The 18092-nt window shown below is 37.9% G+C and overlaps 1 protein-coding gene across 2 annotated transcripts in view; it reads left to right on the top strand.

Annotated features, from left to right (window-relative positions):
• ARHGEF28 (Rho guanine nucleotide exchange factor 28) overlaps positions 1-18092 on the top strand; it is a 289872-nt gene that overhangs the window by 256367 nt on the left and 15413 nt on the right. For both annotated transcript variants that reach the window (XM_019728118.2, XM_019728120.2), the window contains one exon: positions 265-565. In XM_019728118.2, coding sequence (XP_019583677.2) covers positions 265-565 — 301 coding nt within the window. The remainder of the gene's footprint in view (positions 1-264; positions 566-18092) is intronic.

The raw sequence follows: 18092 nt of genomic DNA, 5'->3' as shown, positions 1-18092 counted from the left end.
TTAAAGTGGAAACACTTTAATGGCAGCCAGCACTACTGCTTGTTTATTTTGTTTTTGCCTTTTTTTAAGATATGCTATGCATAGCAATTGAAGTTTTTGGTACTAGCTCATTAAAAGGGGATGAGACGACAGAGTCAAGGGTAACAGTCTTCTTGACCTCACTCTTATTAAAATCTTGATAGCCAGATTCTATTAGGAATAAATGCTTTATGAAACTTGTGCATATGGCTGGAGAAATTATTGTATTTTTTTTCCCTTACACAGGTGATGGAACTTAATCGATCTGAGAGTTTATGTTATGACAATTCATTCTTCATCAATGAAGCTTTAGTACAAATGTCATTTAACACGTGCAACAAACCGACTCCATCAGTTATCCATCAGGATGCCACTTACCCCCTCAATATATCTAATTCTGATTTGGTAAGGACTAGTGAAAATCAAGTAGACCTCCAGACAGATGTTTCTCAGCCAGTGGGAGTCAACCATGAACTGTGGACAGCCGCTGAGTCCTGTCATCAGACACCCCCTCTCCACCAAAGCAGCGAGGATTCTTGTAAAAATGGTAATTAACACTTTAAGCATCATCTGTATAGTTTCAACAAGAAGCTGTGTCTCTGAATGCTTGGCTCTTCTATAGAGCGAATCAAAGTGGGCCCTAGAATGGGAATAAATTGGTGCTGATGAGCTGAAGTTTGTGGCATAAACTTTTCTTTGGGGGAAGTCTGGGGACTACTATCACTTGTGAAAAGCTAGACCAGCTAGACCATGCCTGGAGGGCTTACAAGATGCCGGCAAGATGTTAGAACCAGACAGGGTTTTCAGGTTTGTGGGTTAAATGATAACTTTCCCTTAAAAGTGAAGCAGCTTGATATTTATTACTCACTGTAGACCCTACCACATCTACATACACATATTTGTTGACTCTCGAAAATAAAAGATATGGACAGGGTTTGTGGTAGAACTTTATTGTCTATTAGCGCAATTTCTTTTAACATTAGTGAAACCTGTACCTCTATTAAACACCCAAAATGAAACTGTTAACATCATTTGTCATTGTGAAAAAAGGTGTTGTGTCTCCATAAGTACCTCATAATAACACAATTTGCTAATCCCATTAAAGCATTTGCCAAATATAAATGAAAGGCAGCTCAAGTTACCAACTCCACATGAATCCAATGATTTAAATCTATGTCTATTATAAATTGTTTTCTGTGGGTTATGAGGTAGGGAATGAGAAGAACTTGAAACCTCTCTACCAAAAACAGATGGCATGCAATAGAATAAACAAATGGCTGGCCACATGGATGTGAAATAAATCACCGACAGCAAAATGTTTCAGAAACGTAAAACAAGCAGCAGTATAGAGATCTTCAGAACTGAGCACAGATTTATTTCCATGGTTGATATATATTCTTAGTTTGTCAGTAGGATAATTTTTCAGCAACGGAAAGTTTTGAAGGTATTCCAGCTTCTCTGAATCAGAAAGTAATAATTCTGATACTGCCTGAAAGTTGATTTATTACTAATCTAAAAGATGTTGATTCTTAGTAGTGGATAATTCTTTATAGTCACTGCTATAATATCCTTATTTTTCTTAGCATACATGAGAGAATGCAATAATTATTTATAGTATCATTTCAAATATTTTTAAATTATGTTTTATTTTTCAATTACAGTTCACATACAATATTAGTTTCAGGTATCAACATGATTAGACACTTATATAACTTATGAAGTGATCATCCCGATAAATCTACCACCCACCTGACACCAAGCATAGTTATACAGTATTATTGACTATATTCCCTATGCTATGCTTTACATCCCCATGACTGTTTTGTAACTACCAATATGTACTTATTAATCCCTTCCCCTTTTTCACCCACCTCTACACCCCTCCCATCTGACAACTATCAAAATGTTCTCTGTATCTATGAGTCTGTTCCTGGTTTGTTTGTTAGTTTATTTTGTTTTCTAGATTCCACATATAAGTGAAATCATATGGCATTTATCTTTTTCTGTCTGACTTATTTTACTTAGCAAAAGACTCTCTAGGTCCATCCATGTTGCTGCAGATGGCAAGATTGCATTCTTCTTATGGCTGAGTAATATTCCACTGTATATATGTATCACTTCTTTATCCATACATGTATTGATGGACACTTAGGTTGCTTCCAAATCTTGGCTATTGTAAATAATGCTGCAATGAACATATGGATGCACATGTCTTTTCAAATTAGTGTTTTGGGTTTCTTTGGATAAATACCCAGAAGTGTGATTGCTGGATCCTTCTTTGTTTCTTGTTATAGCCTTTGTTTTAAAGTCTATTTTGTTTGGTATAAGTATTGCTATTTTTTTTTTTTTTCATTTCCATTTTCATGAAATATCTTTTTTCATCCCTTTACTTTCACACTCTGTCTTTTGATCTGAAGTGAGTCTTTTCTAGGCAGCATATGTCGGAACCTTGTTTTCTTATCCATTCAGCCACGCTTTGTCTTTCGATTGGAGCATTTAATCCATTTACATTTAAAGTAATTGTTGGTAGATATGTAGTTGCTGCCATATTTTTACTCATATTTTTTTATCTCTTTTTGTCTCCTCCTCTTACTACTACTACTATTCTTGTTCTCCTCCTCCTCCTCCTCCTCCTCCTCCTCCTCCTCTTCCTCTTCTTCTTTCTCTTTCTCCTTCTTCTAGAAGTCCTTTTAATATATCTTGTAATACTGGTTTGAACTCCTTTAGCTTTTTTTTGTCTGGGAAGTTTTTTATCTGTCCTTTGATTCTAAATGATGGCTTTGCTGGGTAGAGTACTCTTGGTTGTAGATTCTTGCTTTTCATGTTGACAGTCTTGTGAGAGCTCCCTTGTAGGTAACACACTGCTTTTCTCTTGCTGCTTTTCAGTTTCTCTCTTTGTCTTTAAACTTTGGCATTTTAACTGTGATGTGTCTTGGTGTGGACCCCTTTGGGTTCATCTTGTTTGACGTGGGACTCTCTGCACTTCCTGAGCTTGTACGTCTATTTCCTTCTCCAAGTTAGGGGAGTTTTCCATTATTATTTCTTCAAATAGGTTTTCAATTCTTCTCCGTCTTCTCCTTCTGGTACCCCTATGATATGAATGTTGGTATGCTTGATGTTGTCCCAGAGGCTCCTTAAACTGTTCTCATTTTTTTGGATTCTTTTTACTGTTCTGATTGGGTGTTTTCTACTACCTTATCTTCCAAATGGCTGATTCAATCCTCTGATTCATCTTATCTACTGTTGATTTCCTCCAATATATTCTTCACTTCAGTTATTATATTCTTCATTTTTGACTTTTTAAAAATGTTTTCTATCTCCATTTTTATGTTTCCTATCTCTCTGTTAAAGTTCTCACTGAGATTGTTGAGCATCCTTATAACCAGTGTTTTGAACTCTGTGTCTGGTAGCTTGCTTTTCTCCATTTTGTTTATTCCTTTTCCTGGAGGTTTGTTCTGTTCTTTCATTTGGGACATGTTTCTTATCTCCTCATTTTCGCTGCCTCCCTGTGTTTGTTTCTATGTATTAAGTAGAGCTACTATGTTTCCTGGCCTTGGTAGAGTGGCCTTATGTAGTAGGTTTCCTGGAGCCCAGTGGTGCTATCTGCCCAGTCGCCCAAACTGGGTGCTCCAGGTGTGTCCCTTGTATTGGTTGTGTGTGCCCTCCTTTTATAGTTGAGCCTTAATTGCTGTTGGCACATCAGTGGGAAGGATTGACCCTCAGGCTGATTGACTGTGAGGACTGGCCGTGACTACAGTGGAGGAGCTGCGGTGCAGGGGCTGACCCTACAGAGCAGGGTTCACTTTAATAGGATACTAGTGCCTTCCAAGTCTTCCCTTTGGGTGTGTCATTTGTAGAGGTGGTTGGGTGGTGCTCTGGTGTGGTCTGAAGCTGGCTACTGGGTGTTTTGGTTCTGGGGCCTCTTGGAAGGGGTTCTGGTGCAGACTAAGGTCAGTCACTGCCTGTGCCCTGACCAGTGCCACTTAGTGTGACCTACAAAGTGATCTGCATATGGTTGCCAATTGCACTGGGCTTGGAGGTGTTTGGGAGAGGCTAAGTTGGGAACTGAGGCCAGATACTTCTAGTGCTGGGTCTGGGGCAGCTTAACAAGAGGTATGGGCTTGCTGAGGCCAGTGCTGCTTGTTTGCGGTTTGTGAGCCTCTGAGAGATTTTATAAAAGTCTGCAGCATGAGCCAAGACAGGTCATTTGTATGGAAAAGCCACTGGAAGTGGCTAGGGTGGGCCCACAAATTGAGAGGGGCAGGGTCTCAGGGAGTCAGCAGGGTGGGCCTAACGGTATTAGCCACATTGATGGAGACTCAGATATGGTACCCTCCTTTGGGTGCAGGCTTAGTAGAGAGAGGGCTCAACAAAGGAACAATGGTTTCTGCCAGTACTTCTGTCTGAGAGGAAGCTGCCCCTCCAGCTCTCACTCTGAAGCCAGACAAATTCAGTTCTTCCTGTATATCCTTGGAACCTTTCGAGCTGTTGCCCCAGAGCTGGAGCTCAGGCCCTTTAAGAGGAATGCCTGGGACTCCAGCCACCCTGTGTCTCACTCAGCCACAATTTCCACTGGTTTTCACAGTGAGAAGTTTTGGAGACTTCTTTTCCCCACACTGGAACCATGGGCTGGGGAGCCTGTTTGGGGCTGGGACCCTTCACTCCTCAGGGGGGATCTCCACAACCAATATATCCTTCCTGTTCTACATCTGTGCCCCTCTTACTAGACTTGACATGGCTTCTTCTGTATATTCTTAGTTATAGGACTTCTGTTCAGCTAGACTTCAGGTGATTCTCACTGATGGTTGTTCTGTAGTTCAGTTTTGATGTCATAGAGGGGGGAGGTGAGCACAATGTTTATCTACCTTTTTTCCCCTCAAACTTTCTTTAAATACAAAAGATACAATGGAATCGTTCATTAGGATTAAGTAAAGTAAAGGGTCAGGAAGAATTTATAAAATGTAAGTGCTTTAATATATTATTTTGCAACTTTAGTATGATGGAGACCACATTGCAGAATGCTTTTTCTAGGTACATTTTGCTCTGCTGTTTTGATTCATTAACTTGATATTTCCAGTGCTTTAAATGTTTTTGTCAGTGTGGTTTTGCATACTGACTTTGGTATAATTCAAAAACTCAGTTTGAGTTAAAACACATTCAGCTTTTGTTTAAAAGAAGTATTTCTCTCTTACTTTTTGTATATCTCCCATCTTTTTCTATTGCCTTCTGCTTCAAAGTAGAAAGCTTTTAAACATTTGGCAGCACACTTGCAGGAGATAGAAAATGTACTAAGGAAATAAACAGTGATTATATACAAAACTAGTCTTTCCACATGTAAGGAATTAGATATAGCCAAGGGAAATGCTGAGAAAAAGTACTTATGCTTCCGATATTGTGTGTCCAGTGTAGGCCAAGGACACTCAGGGCATTGACAGAAGAGAGGAAAATCAACTTTGTCCTAAATCTCCCAGTAACATCCTGGTGTACGTAAGTAGGGATTAGATCAGAAATGCAGTGTGTGCTGGTAAGCACTAGAGTTTTGCAACTAGTCAAAAAATGCTATTTATGTTTGTTTACTTGAGCATGACAAGCAGTTCCTAGAGAAGAAAAAAGAAAGACAGAGATTTGGAGGTGATAGGGAAGTGGAATGAAAATTGGATATCTGTCCCTAAGAGGGTTGTCAGGGCCAGATAAAATTGTTTGAACCACTCCAGAGCCTTGATGGCTCATGTAATTGAAAGTAGTACAAAATAAGCCCCTGATGTAGGTCTTCGCTAGACCCTGCTTGTGCTTTCCCTGCATGGTCTGGACAGTGGGTGCTGGGCTGGGAGAAGCAGGCCCAGGGTACATTGGTGGCGAGGATGACAGTCCGTGTGCTGGAATTAAGAACAGCGCAGTGCCATCCTTCCCTGCTTTCACACTTTGCTGCTGAATTTTGGGGTGATGGTTATCCCAAATGGTTAAATGTGCATTTAACCATAATTTGATTAATTCTATGCTGAAGAGTTTATTGATAGGCCCTACGGTTAGCTCTTTTCAGGCCACTCTTTAAAGATTGATTTGCCCTTTTGTCTGATCCAGTACTGGGTGCATAGGACCGACTCAGATCAGTGGAAATGTGAATTTCTGGAACAGTAAGCCTGATGGAAAAAATTGTATGTAAATAAAATTTCCAAATGTGTTTAGCTGTCACCTAGATTAGAATTTTCATTGGTTTGTTCAACCAAACCTCACCGGGCATTTCATTGTGCTCTTCATGCTCTGGTTGTAATTGGTTTTTGAATTGCTCTATCACCACCAACGCCACTAATAATTATATGACACTTACAAATTTCAAGCACTGTACTAAGGCGTTACATGGAGAGACTAACTTAATACAACAAACTAGTGAGATGGTTCTGTTATTATCTCCATTTGAGATGGGAAACTGAGGTACAGAGAGGTTCAGTGACTTGTCCAAGGTCACAGAGCTAGTAAATAGCAGAGCCAGAGATGGAACTGGGGAAGACTGGCTCTGGAGCCCATGCTCTTACTCATTACACTATAAATTGTTTATTTCTAGAAAGCTGTTTTGAATTACATTTTTTAAAGAAGTTAGAGTAAAAATAGAATAAATCTTGTTGAAATGCCTAGCAGGATGTTCACGATTAAGAGCCAGGGTTGTTGTTTTCTTCTCCTCCCTCCCTTTAATATTATCATTTGGAAAATATTTCTAAATCTTTTGGATTGAGGTAGGCAATGCTTACATGGGTCTGGGCATCGTCAGATTATCATAAATACCCTTTAGCTTCACTTTTTTTCCCAGAAGATCCTTTTTCTTAAGAATAGTTTGTTTCTCTAATGTTGCCTAATGGTAGCCCCATGTTCTTTGTAAATATTTTTTAAGGTAGCACTTTAAAGAACTTTACTCTCCAGTTTTAGAAGCTGTTTCATGAACAGAATTCTTGGATGGTTGAACATTAAATCCAAATTGGTATTTGATTTTATTTATAGTGGAAGGGTTGGTTGTTTTAAGAACTTAATCTGCACTCCTCTGAGGGACACTAGCCAAGAGTACAGAAAATTTGAATTTCTTTAAACAATATAGTCCCTGTAGGACAATTGCTATGTAATTGGCTCCATGAAATGCTCAACTGCATTACTCTTCTTAAAGGCAAAAAACACTTGATTCCTGTGACTTCTTTTTTCTCCTAGCTTTAGAATTCTGGAACTATTTATTCAAAGCATCTATTAGTTTATAATATTTGCTTTCTTCATTAATCAACAGAGAAAACGCTTTATGGTATGAAAATTAATCTGAAATCTTAGTCTCCTTTTTCAGTTATATTTTTATCTGTATGTCAATATTTGCAGGTTACTTAAAAAGTTTCTCTTTAATGTAGCTAAAACGTAATGGTTTTGCCATGCATATGCTAAAACTTAAATCAAGAGCCAAATCTTATGACTTAGTCATGTAGATATTGGGGAAAGATAATAACTTTATTGTGTCTGAATTCCAAAAGACTGTTTCCCTTTACTACATATTAGAACTTGGTGCCCATCAAAATATTTTCAAAATTCAAAACATTGTATTCAGAATATTTCCTCTTGGCAATGATTTTTTTTTTTTTTAAATACAAGTAGCTGTGTTAAATTTTCAACATTTATTTTGTACATATGGAAAGAAAATAGAAAATTTCCAAAGAAAAATCAATGCTGTAGTTAATGTTTAAGTAAGTCTTTAAGAAGTGAGTATATGATAATTTCTAATGTTTCACAAATATTCCACAATTCATAAATGGGCACCTTATTTGTGTAATCTGTTTGGAAAGAAGCTTTGCCAAAGTCCTTCAGGCAATTTCCCATAAAACTGAAACTGGCATTAGATACTATAGACTTCAACAACAAAGGAGTATTTGAAAAGGGGGATGTATTAGTTACTAGGGCTGCCGTAATAATGTGCCGTAGACTGGGTATCTTAAACAACAGAAATTTATTTCCTTACAGTTCTGGAAGCTGGAAGTCCAAGACTGTGAGGTATTGGCAGTGTTAGTTTTTCTGAGAGCTTCTCTCCTTGGCTTGTAGAGGGTTGTCTTTTTCCTGTGTCTTCACAAGATCTTTTCTCATGCATGTCTGTATCCTAATTTCATCTTCTAAGAATACCAGTCATATTAGATTAGGGCCCACCCTAGTGACCTCATTTAATTAGCTCTTTGAAGGCTCTACTTCTAAATACATTTTGAGGTAATGGGGGTTAGATTTCAGTATGAATTTCGATATGAATCAGCCCTTAGCACAGGATATAAAATGATTATTTTTCTCATTGTAGTAATTTTAGGTGTCATGAAGGCTTTAATTTTTTGTAAATGTACCAAAGTTAAACTACAGTTTACCTACATTGTGAGCTCTTTTTACTTGGTTAGGGAAGTGAGTTGAACTTTGTTAAAAAAACATTGCATAATAGTAAAATTGTGATAAATATCTATATACATGGTCTGACAATTAAGTTTGTGAACTTCTTGCAATGATGTTGCTAACCCTTTTTGAGATCAGAGGGATTATTTATTATGAATTTGTACCAATTGGACAAACAGTTAACCAAGTTTACTATTTGGAAGTGCTGAAAAGGCTGCGTGAAAAACTTAGATGACCTTAACTTTTCGCCAACAATTCTTGGCTCTTGCATCAGGACAATGCACCAGCTCACACGGCACTGTCTGTGAGGGAGTTTTTAGCCAGTAAGCAAATGACTGTATTGGAACACCCTCCCTACTCACCTGATCTGGCCCGCAGTGACTTCTTTCTTTATCCGAAGATAAAGGAAATATTGAAAGGAAGACATTTTGATGACATTCAGGGCATCAAGGGTAATACGACAGCAGCTCTGATGGCCATTCCAGAAAAAGAGTTCCAAAACTGCTTTGAAGTGTGGACTAGGTGTTGGCATGGGTGCATAGCTTCCCAAGGGGAGTACTTCGAAGGAGACTGTAGTGATATTCAGCAATGAATATCACTCTTTCTAGGATGAGTTCACAAACTTAATTGTCCAACCTCGTGTGTTTATAGGTATAGTTTCTGTTATCAAGCCCATGTCAACACATAGAAATTAGGACAGACAGTATTGAGTCTGTAGATTCATTAGGCCATATTTCCAAACCTAGGCTTTAATTAGGAGCTTTGGGAATTTTGAGCTCTCTTTATGATTGGGAAGAATATTACATGCCTTATTATTGAATTGCTTAAATGAAACCAAAGCTGAAGGGTTGGGAATGTTTGTTGTGCTATGGAATTATTATCCAGATATACCTGAGGCAATTTGTAGAAATCAAAATTGGGAAATCATTGGGCAACTCTTTATCATCTAGAATCTTGACTATCACTTTGGGGAACATTTTGAAGGAAACCGTAATATTGCTTGTTCTCAGTAATCTATGTCTTGACAAGAGTATAAAGAATTGCACTCAAAGGCTTAATTTTAATCTTTCTCGCCGACTAGTGTAGATGATTGACTTTTGCCTTCTGCAGATTTTTACCAGGGAAGGGAAACATGCCATTTGCTTGGAGAGCCTGGTGAGGCACGGGTGCTGACTGCCAACTTCCTGATTGCATAGTTCTCTGGGGGCAGATTGAGTGTGTGAGCCAACTGGGCCAGGGCCATCGCCGCCTTTGCGCACCGAGCCCAGTGCATGGCAGGAGAGCAAAGCCAGCAGGTCGGGGGACTTTTAGGCAGCCAGCCAGCCAGCCAGCCGTGTGGCTGCCTGTTCATCCCCACCCTGGGTTCCACTTTGATTTGAAGAAGCTGCTGAAGTGGGAGTCCACTCTGTAGAAAAGACTCCAGAGATTAAGCCTAGCCTAAGGTCATCCTTAGCTTAAAACAAACAAACAAACAAACAAAACCAATACATATACATACACACATATGTGTAGTCTATGAGCCACATATTTTACTCTCTAGTACAGTAAGCTTTCATTCTTGAAGTGATTAAGGGTTGGGTTTGAAAGGGCACTTTGTAACCATTTATGTACTAAACGTACCTGAAGGATAAGGCATGCACCTATGAGTCTCAGGGACTCATAGGATAATGATCTAAAATTGGCAAAAGAAGCATCACCCAATTCACAATTCAGAATCTAAGACTGTTTCCTTCCTCACCCCCATGTCCATCCAACCATGCAGATTCCATTTTTAGGGCTTAAAATGTCACGGGTTCAGCTGAAGACTGTTTTTTCATGTTTGCTTAAGAAGAATCTGACCACGTGGTTCAGTGGGTGGCAAACTTTTTCTTAAAGAACCACATAGTGAATATTTTAGTCTTTTTGGGCTGTCTGCTCTTTGTCACATATAGGCAACTCTGCCATTGTACCTAGAAAGCAACCATAAGCAGCAGATAAAGAATGAGATTAGCTGTGTTCCAGTAAAACTTCATTGATCAAAACAGGTGGTCTAACTTTTTTTTCTCCACTTAAATTGAGGAGGTTATACTCCTCCTCGTGTGGAAATGTCATCCCTATTAATTCAACTCTGGGTGAATTAATAATGTATTATTATATGGTACTTTATGCCATTCAAAAACACATTTGAATTCATGTTCTCATTTACTCTTTACAACAGTCTTGTGAGTGCATGGTTACTGTCTCTGTTTCTCAAATAAGGCAACTTTTCTCTCACTTTTTATTCAGTCTCTGTGAAAAAGATGAATTGAGAAAAACGGAGTTGAATGTACTGGCTGGAGTTGAAGGTCAGTGGCTTAAAACTTGGAGAGACTCCTTCCCAGGGGTGGGACTGATTACTAGAACCATAGGTATTGTTGCTGGCTTTGCATCAGGGCTGCAATGCAATGAAAGTATGAATTTCTTTTGTTCAGAGACTGATTTGGGAAAGCTTGGCTGAGGCTTGCAAATTTCAGTATCCACCATGCTTCTTAAGTGATTCTGAAGCAGCCAGCCCCTATCTCTGCACTGCCTCCCTGGCATGCTGTGTCCTGGACTTGATGTTAGAGAAACTCAGTTCAGATGCTGTTCAGATGCTAACTCAGGCTCCTATGGCTGCGTGGTTCCTAAGTCTTAATTCCCTATCTATACAAAAGGGAAGAAAGTGTTAAAAGAACTTAAAAAAAAAGTGCCTAGCATGTCCTGGAAACCAATGAACATGAGCTTCCTTCCTTCCTACCTTCTGGAAAGAATTCATTTTAATTGTGATTCAGGCATTGCTTGCTGATAAAAATAGGAGTGTCTCCTAAATGTCAGCAGGAAGTCAATGGTTTAAAATAAAATTAAGAAAACAACAACAATAACTGTAAATTGGGGAATATTTCACTCAGAATGGAAATGTATTTGAATATTACCTTTCTGTATTGGTCTGAGAGGAGGTGTTTGTTAGTATCATCAGAAGTGTCCTGGGGAGGAAGTAGTGAAAGCACATCTTTTTTTTCCCCCATTTGTTCCTTTCTATAGAGGAAGAAGTTACATGAGTCAACCATGTTTTCAGAACCAAATGTAAGAAATTTTCAGGCAACAAGATTGAACATCTCAATTTGGAGTGTAGAGTGGCGATATCTGCAGAACATCCAACCCTCACTGGTTGCATTATATCAATATCTCCCCAGGACAACTTCTTTTTTTTTTTTTTTTTTTTTTTTTTTGTCTTGGTAAAGCACATTATATTTTATTTTGCATGTTTATTTTTCTTTTTTTTTTTTTTTTTTTTTTTTTTTTTAATTAGTTTCAGGTGCACAAGACAAAGCAAAACTTAGACATTTATCATTTATATCCCTCACACTGTGTGAACCCCCTCCCCCCATCCACTATCCCTCTGTACGTTCCCAAAACCTCTCACCTTCCCCTTATCCCCACCCCCCCGCCCCTCTAGCAACCCTCTGTTTTTCCTCCATGTTTCCAAAACTGTTTCTGATTAGTTCATTCACTTATTCTTTTCTTTAGATTCCGCATATAAGTGAGATCATATGGTATTTGTCTTTCTCTTTCTGACTTATTTCACTTAACATAATGTTTTCTAGGTCCATCCATGTTGCCCAGGACAACTTCTAATTGTACTTGGGTTCTCTGAGTAGTCTTTCCTATTAGAAAGAAAATGTTGAAAACAGCCAACTGGAGTATTTCATTTAAACCATTTCTCACTTTTAAGTTTTAAAATTGTGTTCTGGTTTATGACCTTAATCTTTTTTTGAGTTTGGTTATCCTGAATCATTCTGTCCTTGTTAGTCCCAGATAAAATGATAAAAAAAATCAAGGTTCAGAATCACCAGGAGTGAGCACCTTTTATTAGCACTTATCATAATTGGAATTAATTACATGTGTAATAATTTGCATAATATTTGTCTGCCCCACTATTAGAATAAACTTCAAGGGATAGGGAACTACGTGTGTATTCTTTAATTGCTATAAAAAGCACCAAGCACAGTATTTGGCACGTATGAACATTCGATAAATATTTACAACATGAATGAAGGGTCAAGGTTTGCGCTCTGTAGAAGAAATGAAAGCAACTGTGATCTTCAGCCACACAGCTTGACTCTACTGAGGCACTGAAAGAGGTTGAGAAAAGATAGCAGAACTATTGAACATGATGGTGGTTAATACAGGCAGGCAAGATGAGTGCCTCAGGCTAGCTAACTGGATTGAGTGGGTTTCAAAACTTCTGTAAGGTGGGTGTATGTTAGGTAGCATTATTGAAATGTCAGGGTAACTAACTGCCTTTAATACCTGACTGGATTCTAGGTAGCGGACTTTAAAAATTACCAACTTTCCTTCCTCATTAATGTTGCAATAAGTTTGTTTGCTGCTGTACAATCCTTTTTGTCAGTTTGGTATGGGCATTCTTTGTACAACTCATCTTTTTATATGAACTATTTTTTCCATTTAGAACATTGTACATATAGACCCATATGGCCCATGTGTAGCAAATAAAAACTTAAGTTAAAATATGTTCTCCATAAAATGCTTTAATTTATTCTAAACAAGTAGAAATGAATCAGTTGCTTTCATTTTAGGAAGACGACACATAAACAATTTAGCATTTAATTGTTATATCAATAACTATTAGTCAACTGATCTGTCCACTGAAGTATTTCTTTTTTAACCATAATGTTGCTCGAACCCCAGTAAATTAAACATGGGCAGCTAGCTCAACATCAGTGAGACACTTTCTTAAACACTTTTTCCTCTGCTAACTCCTACTTAACAATCCAGTGTCATCTCCCCAGGCAAAACAATCAGTATTACTTGTTTAGTTAAATACACTCTGGAATGTGAACTGATTTCCCTGGCAGGACCTTCTACTTGTCAGCCTTAAAATATTGCCTGAAAGATCACATGCTTATTAGAGCAATCTTAAAATTAAGTGTGGTGGCATCTTAAGAAATGTATCCCTTTGCTTTACCCTATACAGACTGAAAGGCACCTGTGTGTTCTCAGCCGGTCAATTCCCAGACGCAGCTGGCTACGGGGGAGAAGTCTTGTTCTGTGGTTCTTCTACTCAGACTTCTAGCCAGATAATGAATAAGGCTGGGCCTGAGTTGTGATTTGTAGAGATGTTAATTTGCCATGATAAATCACTGTTGACTTACCTTGGATGAGGGGCCAGGATATCCATTCTCTTTCTGGATGAGATATTAATTCAATTTAATTTGATATGTTAATGCTTGGTTTGAAATTTTACCTAAGGAAAAACGCAGTCTTCCAAAGGTTCTAGTTACACAGGATAGGACTCCGAGCCTTTTACTGAGCCATTTTACAATAAGGCTATGCAAAATTATTCTCATGGTGACGCTTTTCCACAGCTCTCTTTGTGCAAATTTCATTACACCACAGCTTTTTCTTCCTATAACATAACTTGCTGAATGTTTGGGTTAAATATAGGATATCTGGATCATCCACCAGAAATATAGGAGACTCTGCTTCTCTGGTGAATTGAGGCCATTTTGGAAAGAATGGTGCTGTAAGGCTTTGGAAGAAACATTTACAAGCAAAACATTGGCACAGTTAATTTTATTTAACGACCTACTTCCTACCAGTGATCTTGGCACCCTGTGCAGTGATTTGCAATCAATTAATCATACAGAATGTTGTAACTGCAATAAGGGCATTACACTCTGAGTCTCATAAATCCACCAGCAACAAAAAACAGGAACTGCATGCTCAAAGCCCTCTTCATGTGAAACCCAAAATGAGAAGGTGATTTTAACAGTCTGTTTTCTAACATGTCCCTGAAGCCTCAGTACTTTCTTGTAGATTGAGGTTTGAAGTTCTCGTGTCTCAAAGACAGCTTAGCTTGGCCCTTTACTGGCTGTCAGTATAGGAGTCTATAAATGTTCGCCTCATTCAGTGTAGGCACTGGTCATTCAGACGAGGGAATTCTTGATCCTTCTGGATGACTGAAAGAAGGCTATGGTTTTGTTTCCGTATCCCCCCTCACCCCCCCCCCCCAATTCGGGGTAGTCATGCACAACTGCAGTAGGCCATATTTTTGGAAGTCTTTGTAGGAATGATTCAGAAAGGAAGCATGTTTCCATCCAGGGAATACACTGACATTTGCTAGAGGCAGATGGGATGGGGTGATATTAGAAGTCGAGGAGACTTCACATACTTGGTTTTGCCAAAAGCTTCTGGGATCTGCGTGTTTAGGATCTTAGGCTTGTATTCTTGTCACTTCAAATGCACCCTTGCAGTTAACTGTTTAGCTGTGCTGGATTTCGTTTTTCTTATTTTAGCATAGTAAATATAGAGCTATTACATATTCTTAAAATTATATAAGCCTAAATGTATGTATATTGTGTTGTCTTTACTTGCTTCCATATGGTTCTGTTTGGGGGATGTTCTTCTAACAAGAATATAGAAGCTTAATGTAAACTCCATCTGAGTACAATTGAACCCTCTTTTAAGAAACTAAAGGTTTTCAAAGCTGTGCCACTTCCAATGAGTAGGTTAAACTTCTGACTCTTGATGAATTTATTCCTACCAGAGTTGTACTATTTTTGATTACTTGTTAATTTAACCAGATTGGCATGACAGATTATATGCAAGTAGAGCTCATCCTGTATTTTTAGATGCTTGATGCTTCTGTTCAACATGAGCTCTAAAATACACTCACAAAGTTTTGCATATGTAAACTACTTTTCATTGGCACATAGCTTGGAGGGATAAGCACAATGAACATTTTGGCCAAAATGTGATGGTCTGTTAGTCGGCATGTAGTAATGAGGCCATATTTTGCATTCAGTCTCCAGTGTGAGAAAGTGCAGTTGTACACTGATGTCTCCCTAGGGGCCGTGGGCTGGAATCACATTCCCCTACAAAGGAGAATGCAGTAATATTGCAGGGAGGGCAAGAGGGGGGGGCATGTGTTCAGCTTTCTTTTAAGGTACTTGACTCAACTACCTACATAGATTAAAAAAAAATTATTTAAGTTATTTTATGCTGAACAAGCAGCCTGAGGTTAAAGCATTGTGAAAGATCAGATACTAAATTCATCTTTTATGAACAACCTCTGCTCTAAAGACCTTAATGAACATAGAGGGGAAAGCCTGAATCTGAACTGTGTGGGGCTGAAAGCAAAGGAAGTACTGAGGAAAATCACATTAAAATTATCCTACTTGAAGAAGTTAGCATTGCTCCTAGTAAGGATATGGAAGCATTTTTACAAATTCTGCCACCAGTAAATTAAACTCTTTTCTCTTTGTCAGATAAGAGACATAGATATAGCTTTAAAATAATTTTTATTAAGTTTATTGGGGTGACATAGGTTAGTAAAATTATATAGGTTTCAAATCTACAGTTCTGTAATACATCATCTATATATTGCATTGTGTGCTCACCACCCAGAGACAGTTCTCTTCCCTCACCATATATTTGACCCTTTTCCCTCTTCTGCCACCTCCTTCCCTCCTTACCCTGTAGTAACTACTAAACTGTTATCTGTGTCTATGAGTTTTTGTTTGTTCGTTGCTTTCAATTTTATATCCCATATATGAATGAAATCGTATGGTTCTTGACTTTTTCTGTCTGACTTCTTTCACTTATCATGATAATCTCAAAATCCATCTTTGTTGTTGCAAATGGCAGTATTTTTATCTGAGTAATATTCCATTGTATATATATACTGCATCTTCTTTATCCAGTCATCTACTGAAGGACACTTTGGTTGTTTCCATGTCTTGGCCACCATATATAATGCTGTAATGAACATAGGGGTATATATATCTTTAAGGATAAATGTTTTCAGATTTTTAGGGTAGATACCCAGAAGAGGGATTGACGGGTCATATGATAATTTTATGCTTAGTTTTTTGAGGAACCTCCATACTGTTTTCCATAGTGTCTGAACCAGTTTACATTCCCACCACCATTGTAAAGAGTTCCTTTTTCTCTACAACCTTTCTAACACTTGTTATTACTTGTCTTGTTAATAATAGCCATTCTAACATGTGTGAGGTAGTATTTAATTATGGTTTCGATTTGCATTTTCCTTATAGCTAGTGAAGTTGAACATTTTTTCATATATCTGTTGCCCATTTGTTTGTCTTCTTGGGATAAGTGTCTGTTCAGGTCTTCTGCCCATTTTTTTTAATTGGACTGTTTGGTTTTTTTGTTGTTGAATTGTATGAGCTCTTTATATATTTTGGATATTAACCCCTTATCAAAATCCACCAGCAACAAAAAACATGTTTGCAAATGTCTTCTCCCATTCAGTTGGTTGTCTCTTTATTTTGTCGATGGTTTCTTTTGCTGTGCAGAAGCTTTTTAGTTTGATATAGACCCATTCATTTATTTTAGCTTTTACTTCCCTTGCCTTGAGGTCAAATTCATAGAATCCCCTTTGAACCCAACGTCCATAAGTTTAGTACCTATGCTTGCTTCTATGCAATTTATTGTTTCAGGTCTTATATTTCTGTCTTTGATCCATTTTGAGTTAATTTTGGTGTATGGTGACAGCTAACAGTCTAGTTTCATTCTGTCGCACATGGCTTTCTAATTTTCCCAGCACCATTTATTGAAGAGGCTTTCTTTTCTCTGTTGAATGTTTTTGGCTCCTTTGTTGGAAATTATCTGCCATAGATATATTGATATATAGATATGGCACATATGCTTGTATGTTTGTCAGATTTAATCTCTTGCCTACTGCAGCATTTAAGATCTTCAGATGCACACCCGCACACACGTAGACATACCCACCCATCCACATAGGGACACAATTAAATTTTTGTAAATCAAAGTGGGCTTAAAGGTAAAACATTTATTTTTCTCAAACAAACTTATACTACTTCTATAATTTTATGGTACTTCTATAAATATATAACACATTTACAGCACTGCTGGTGATGGTTATTAGTGATGATTTTCAGCTTTCTTGGAGATTATTATTTTCATGTTTTTAGAGAGACAAATGGCTAACTTTGAGAATGTATGGTTCAGGAAAATTCCAGAAAGTATGTTTCATAAAGGGCTTGATTAAATAACTGAATCAAGACTGATCCAGAAAATCCACTTGTGTTGAAAACTGCTTGGCAAATATCATTTTTGACCAAAATGACCAAGACCAGACATGTTCCTGTGAGGAAAGTAGGTGATGTGATATTTTTCTTGTCATTCAAAGTGAAAAGGTAAAGAACCTACCTTCTCCCACTTCCTAAACCAGGTTTCAGCAAAAATGAACTAAAAACATACTTTCCCAATGTAATGAACTATACATGAATTTATCAGTACTTCAGTTTTAAGTGAGGGATTTGAATGAATGAATACATGAACAGATGAACAAATGAAGGCATGAAGAATGAACTAGATTAGCATTGAACAATGGAGATGGCTGACTGGCATAGTGGTTAAAACAGAATTATGTCTGGGTTCATATTCCAGCTCTACCTGTGAAATTTTAAGCAAGTGTTTATACTTAACTCCATTTACCTGTTTCCTTATCGATAGAATTGGACTCCTGGTAATGTCTACTTTGTAGGTGGTAGGAGAATTACATAAGACAAAACATACAATGTGTAGAACTTTGGAAGTACTCAACAGACATTGTTATTATCACTGTTAGTATTACACCTTGTGTTAAGAAAAAGGATAAATCACTGAGTCAC

This window comes from Rhinolophus sinicus, linkage group LG03 (assembly GCF_036562045.2).
Source record: "Rhinolophus sinicus isolate RSC01 linkage group LG03, ASM3656204v1, whole genome shotgun sequence".
In the NCBI taxonomy this organism is placed as follows: Eukaryota; Metazoa; Chordata; class Mammalia; order Chiroptera; family Rhinolophidae; genus Rhinolophus; species Rhinolophus sinicus.
Note: the sequence above shows the minus strand (reverse complement) of the source record. Positions and strands in the feature narration are given on the sequence as shown.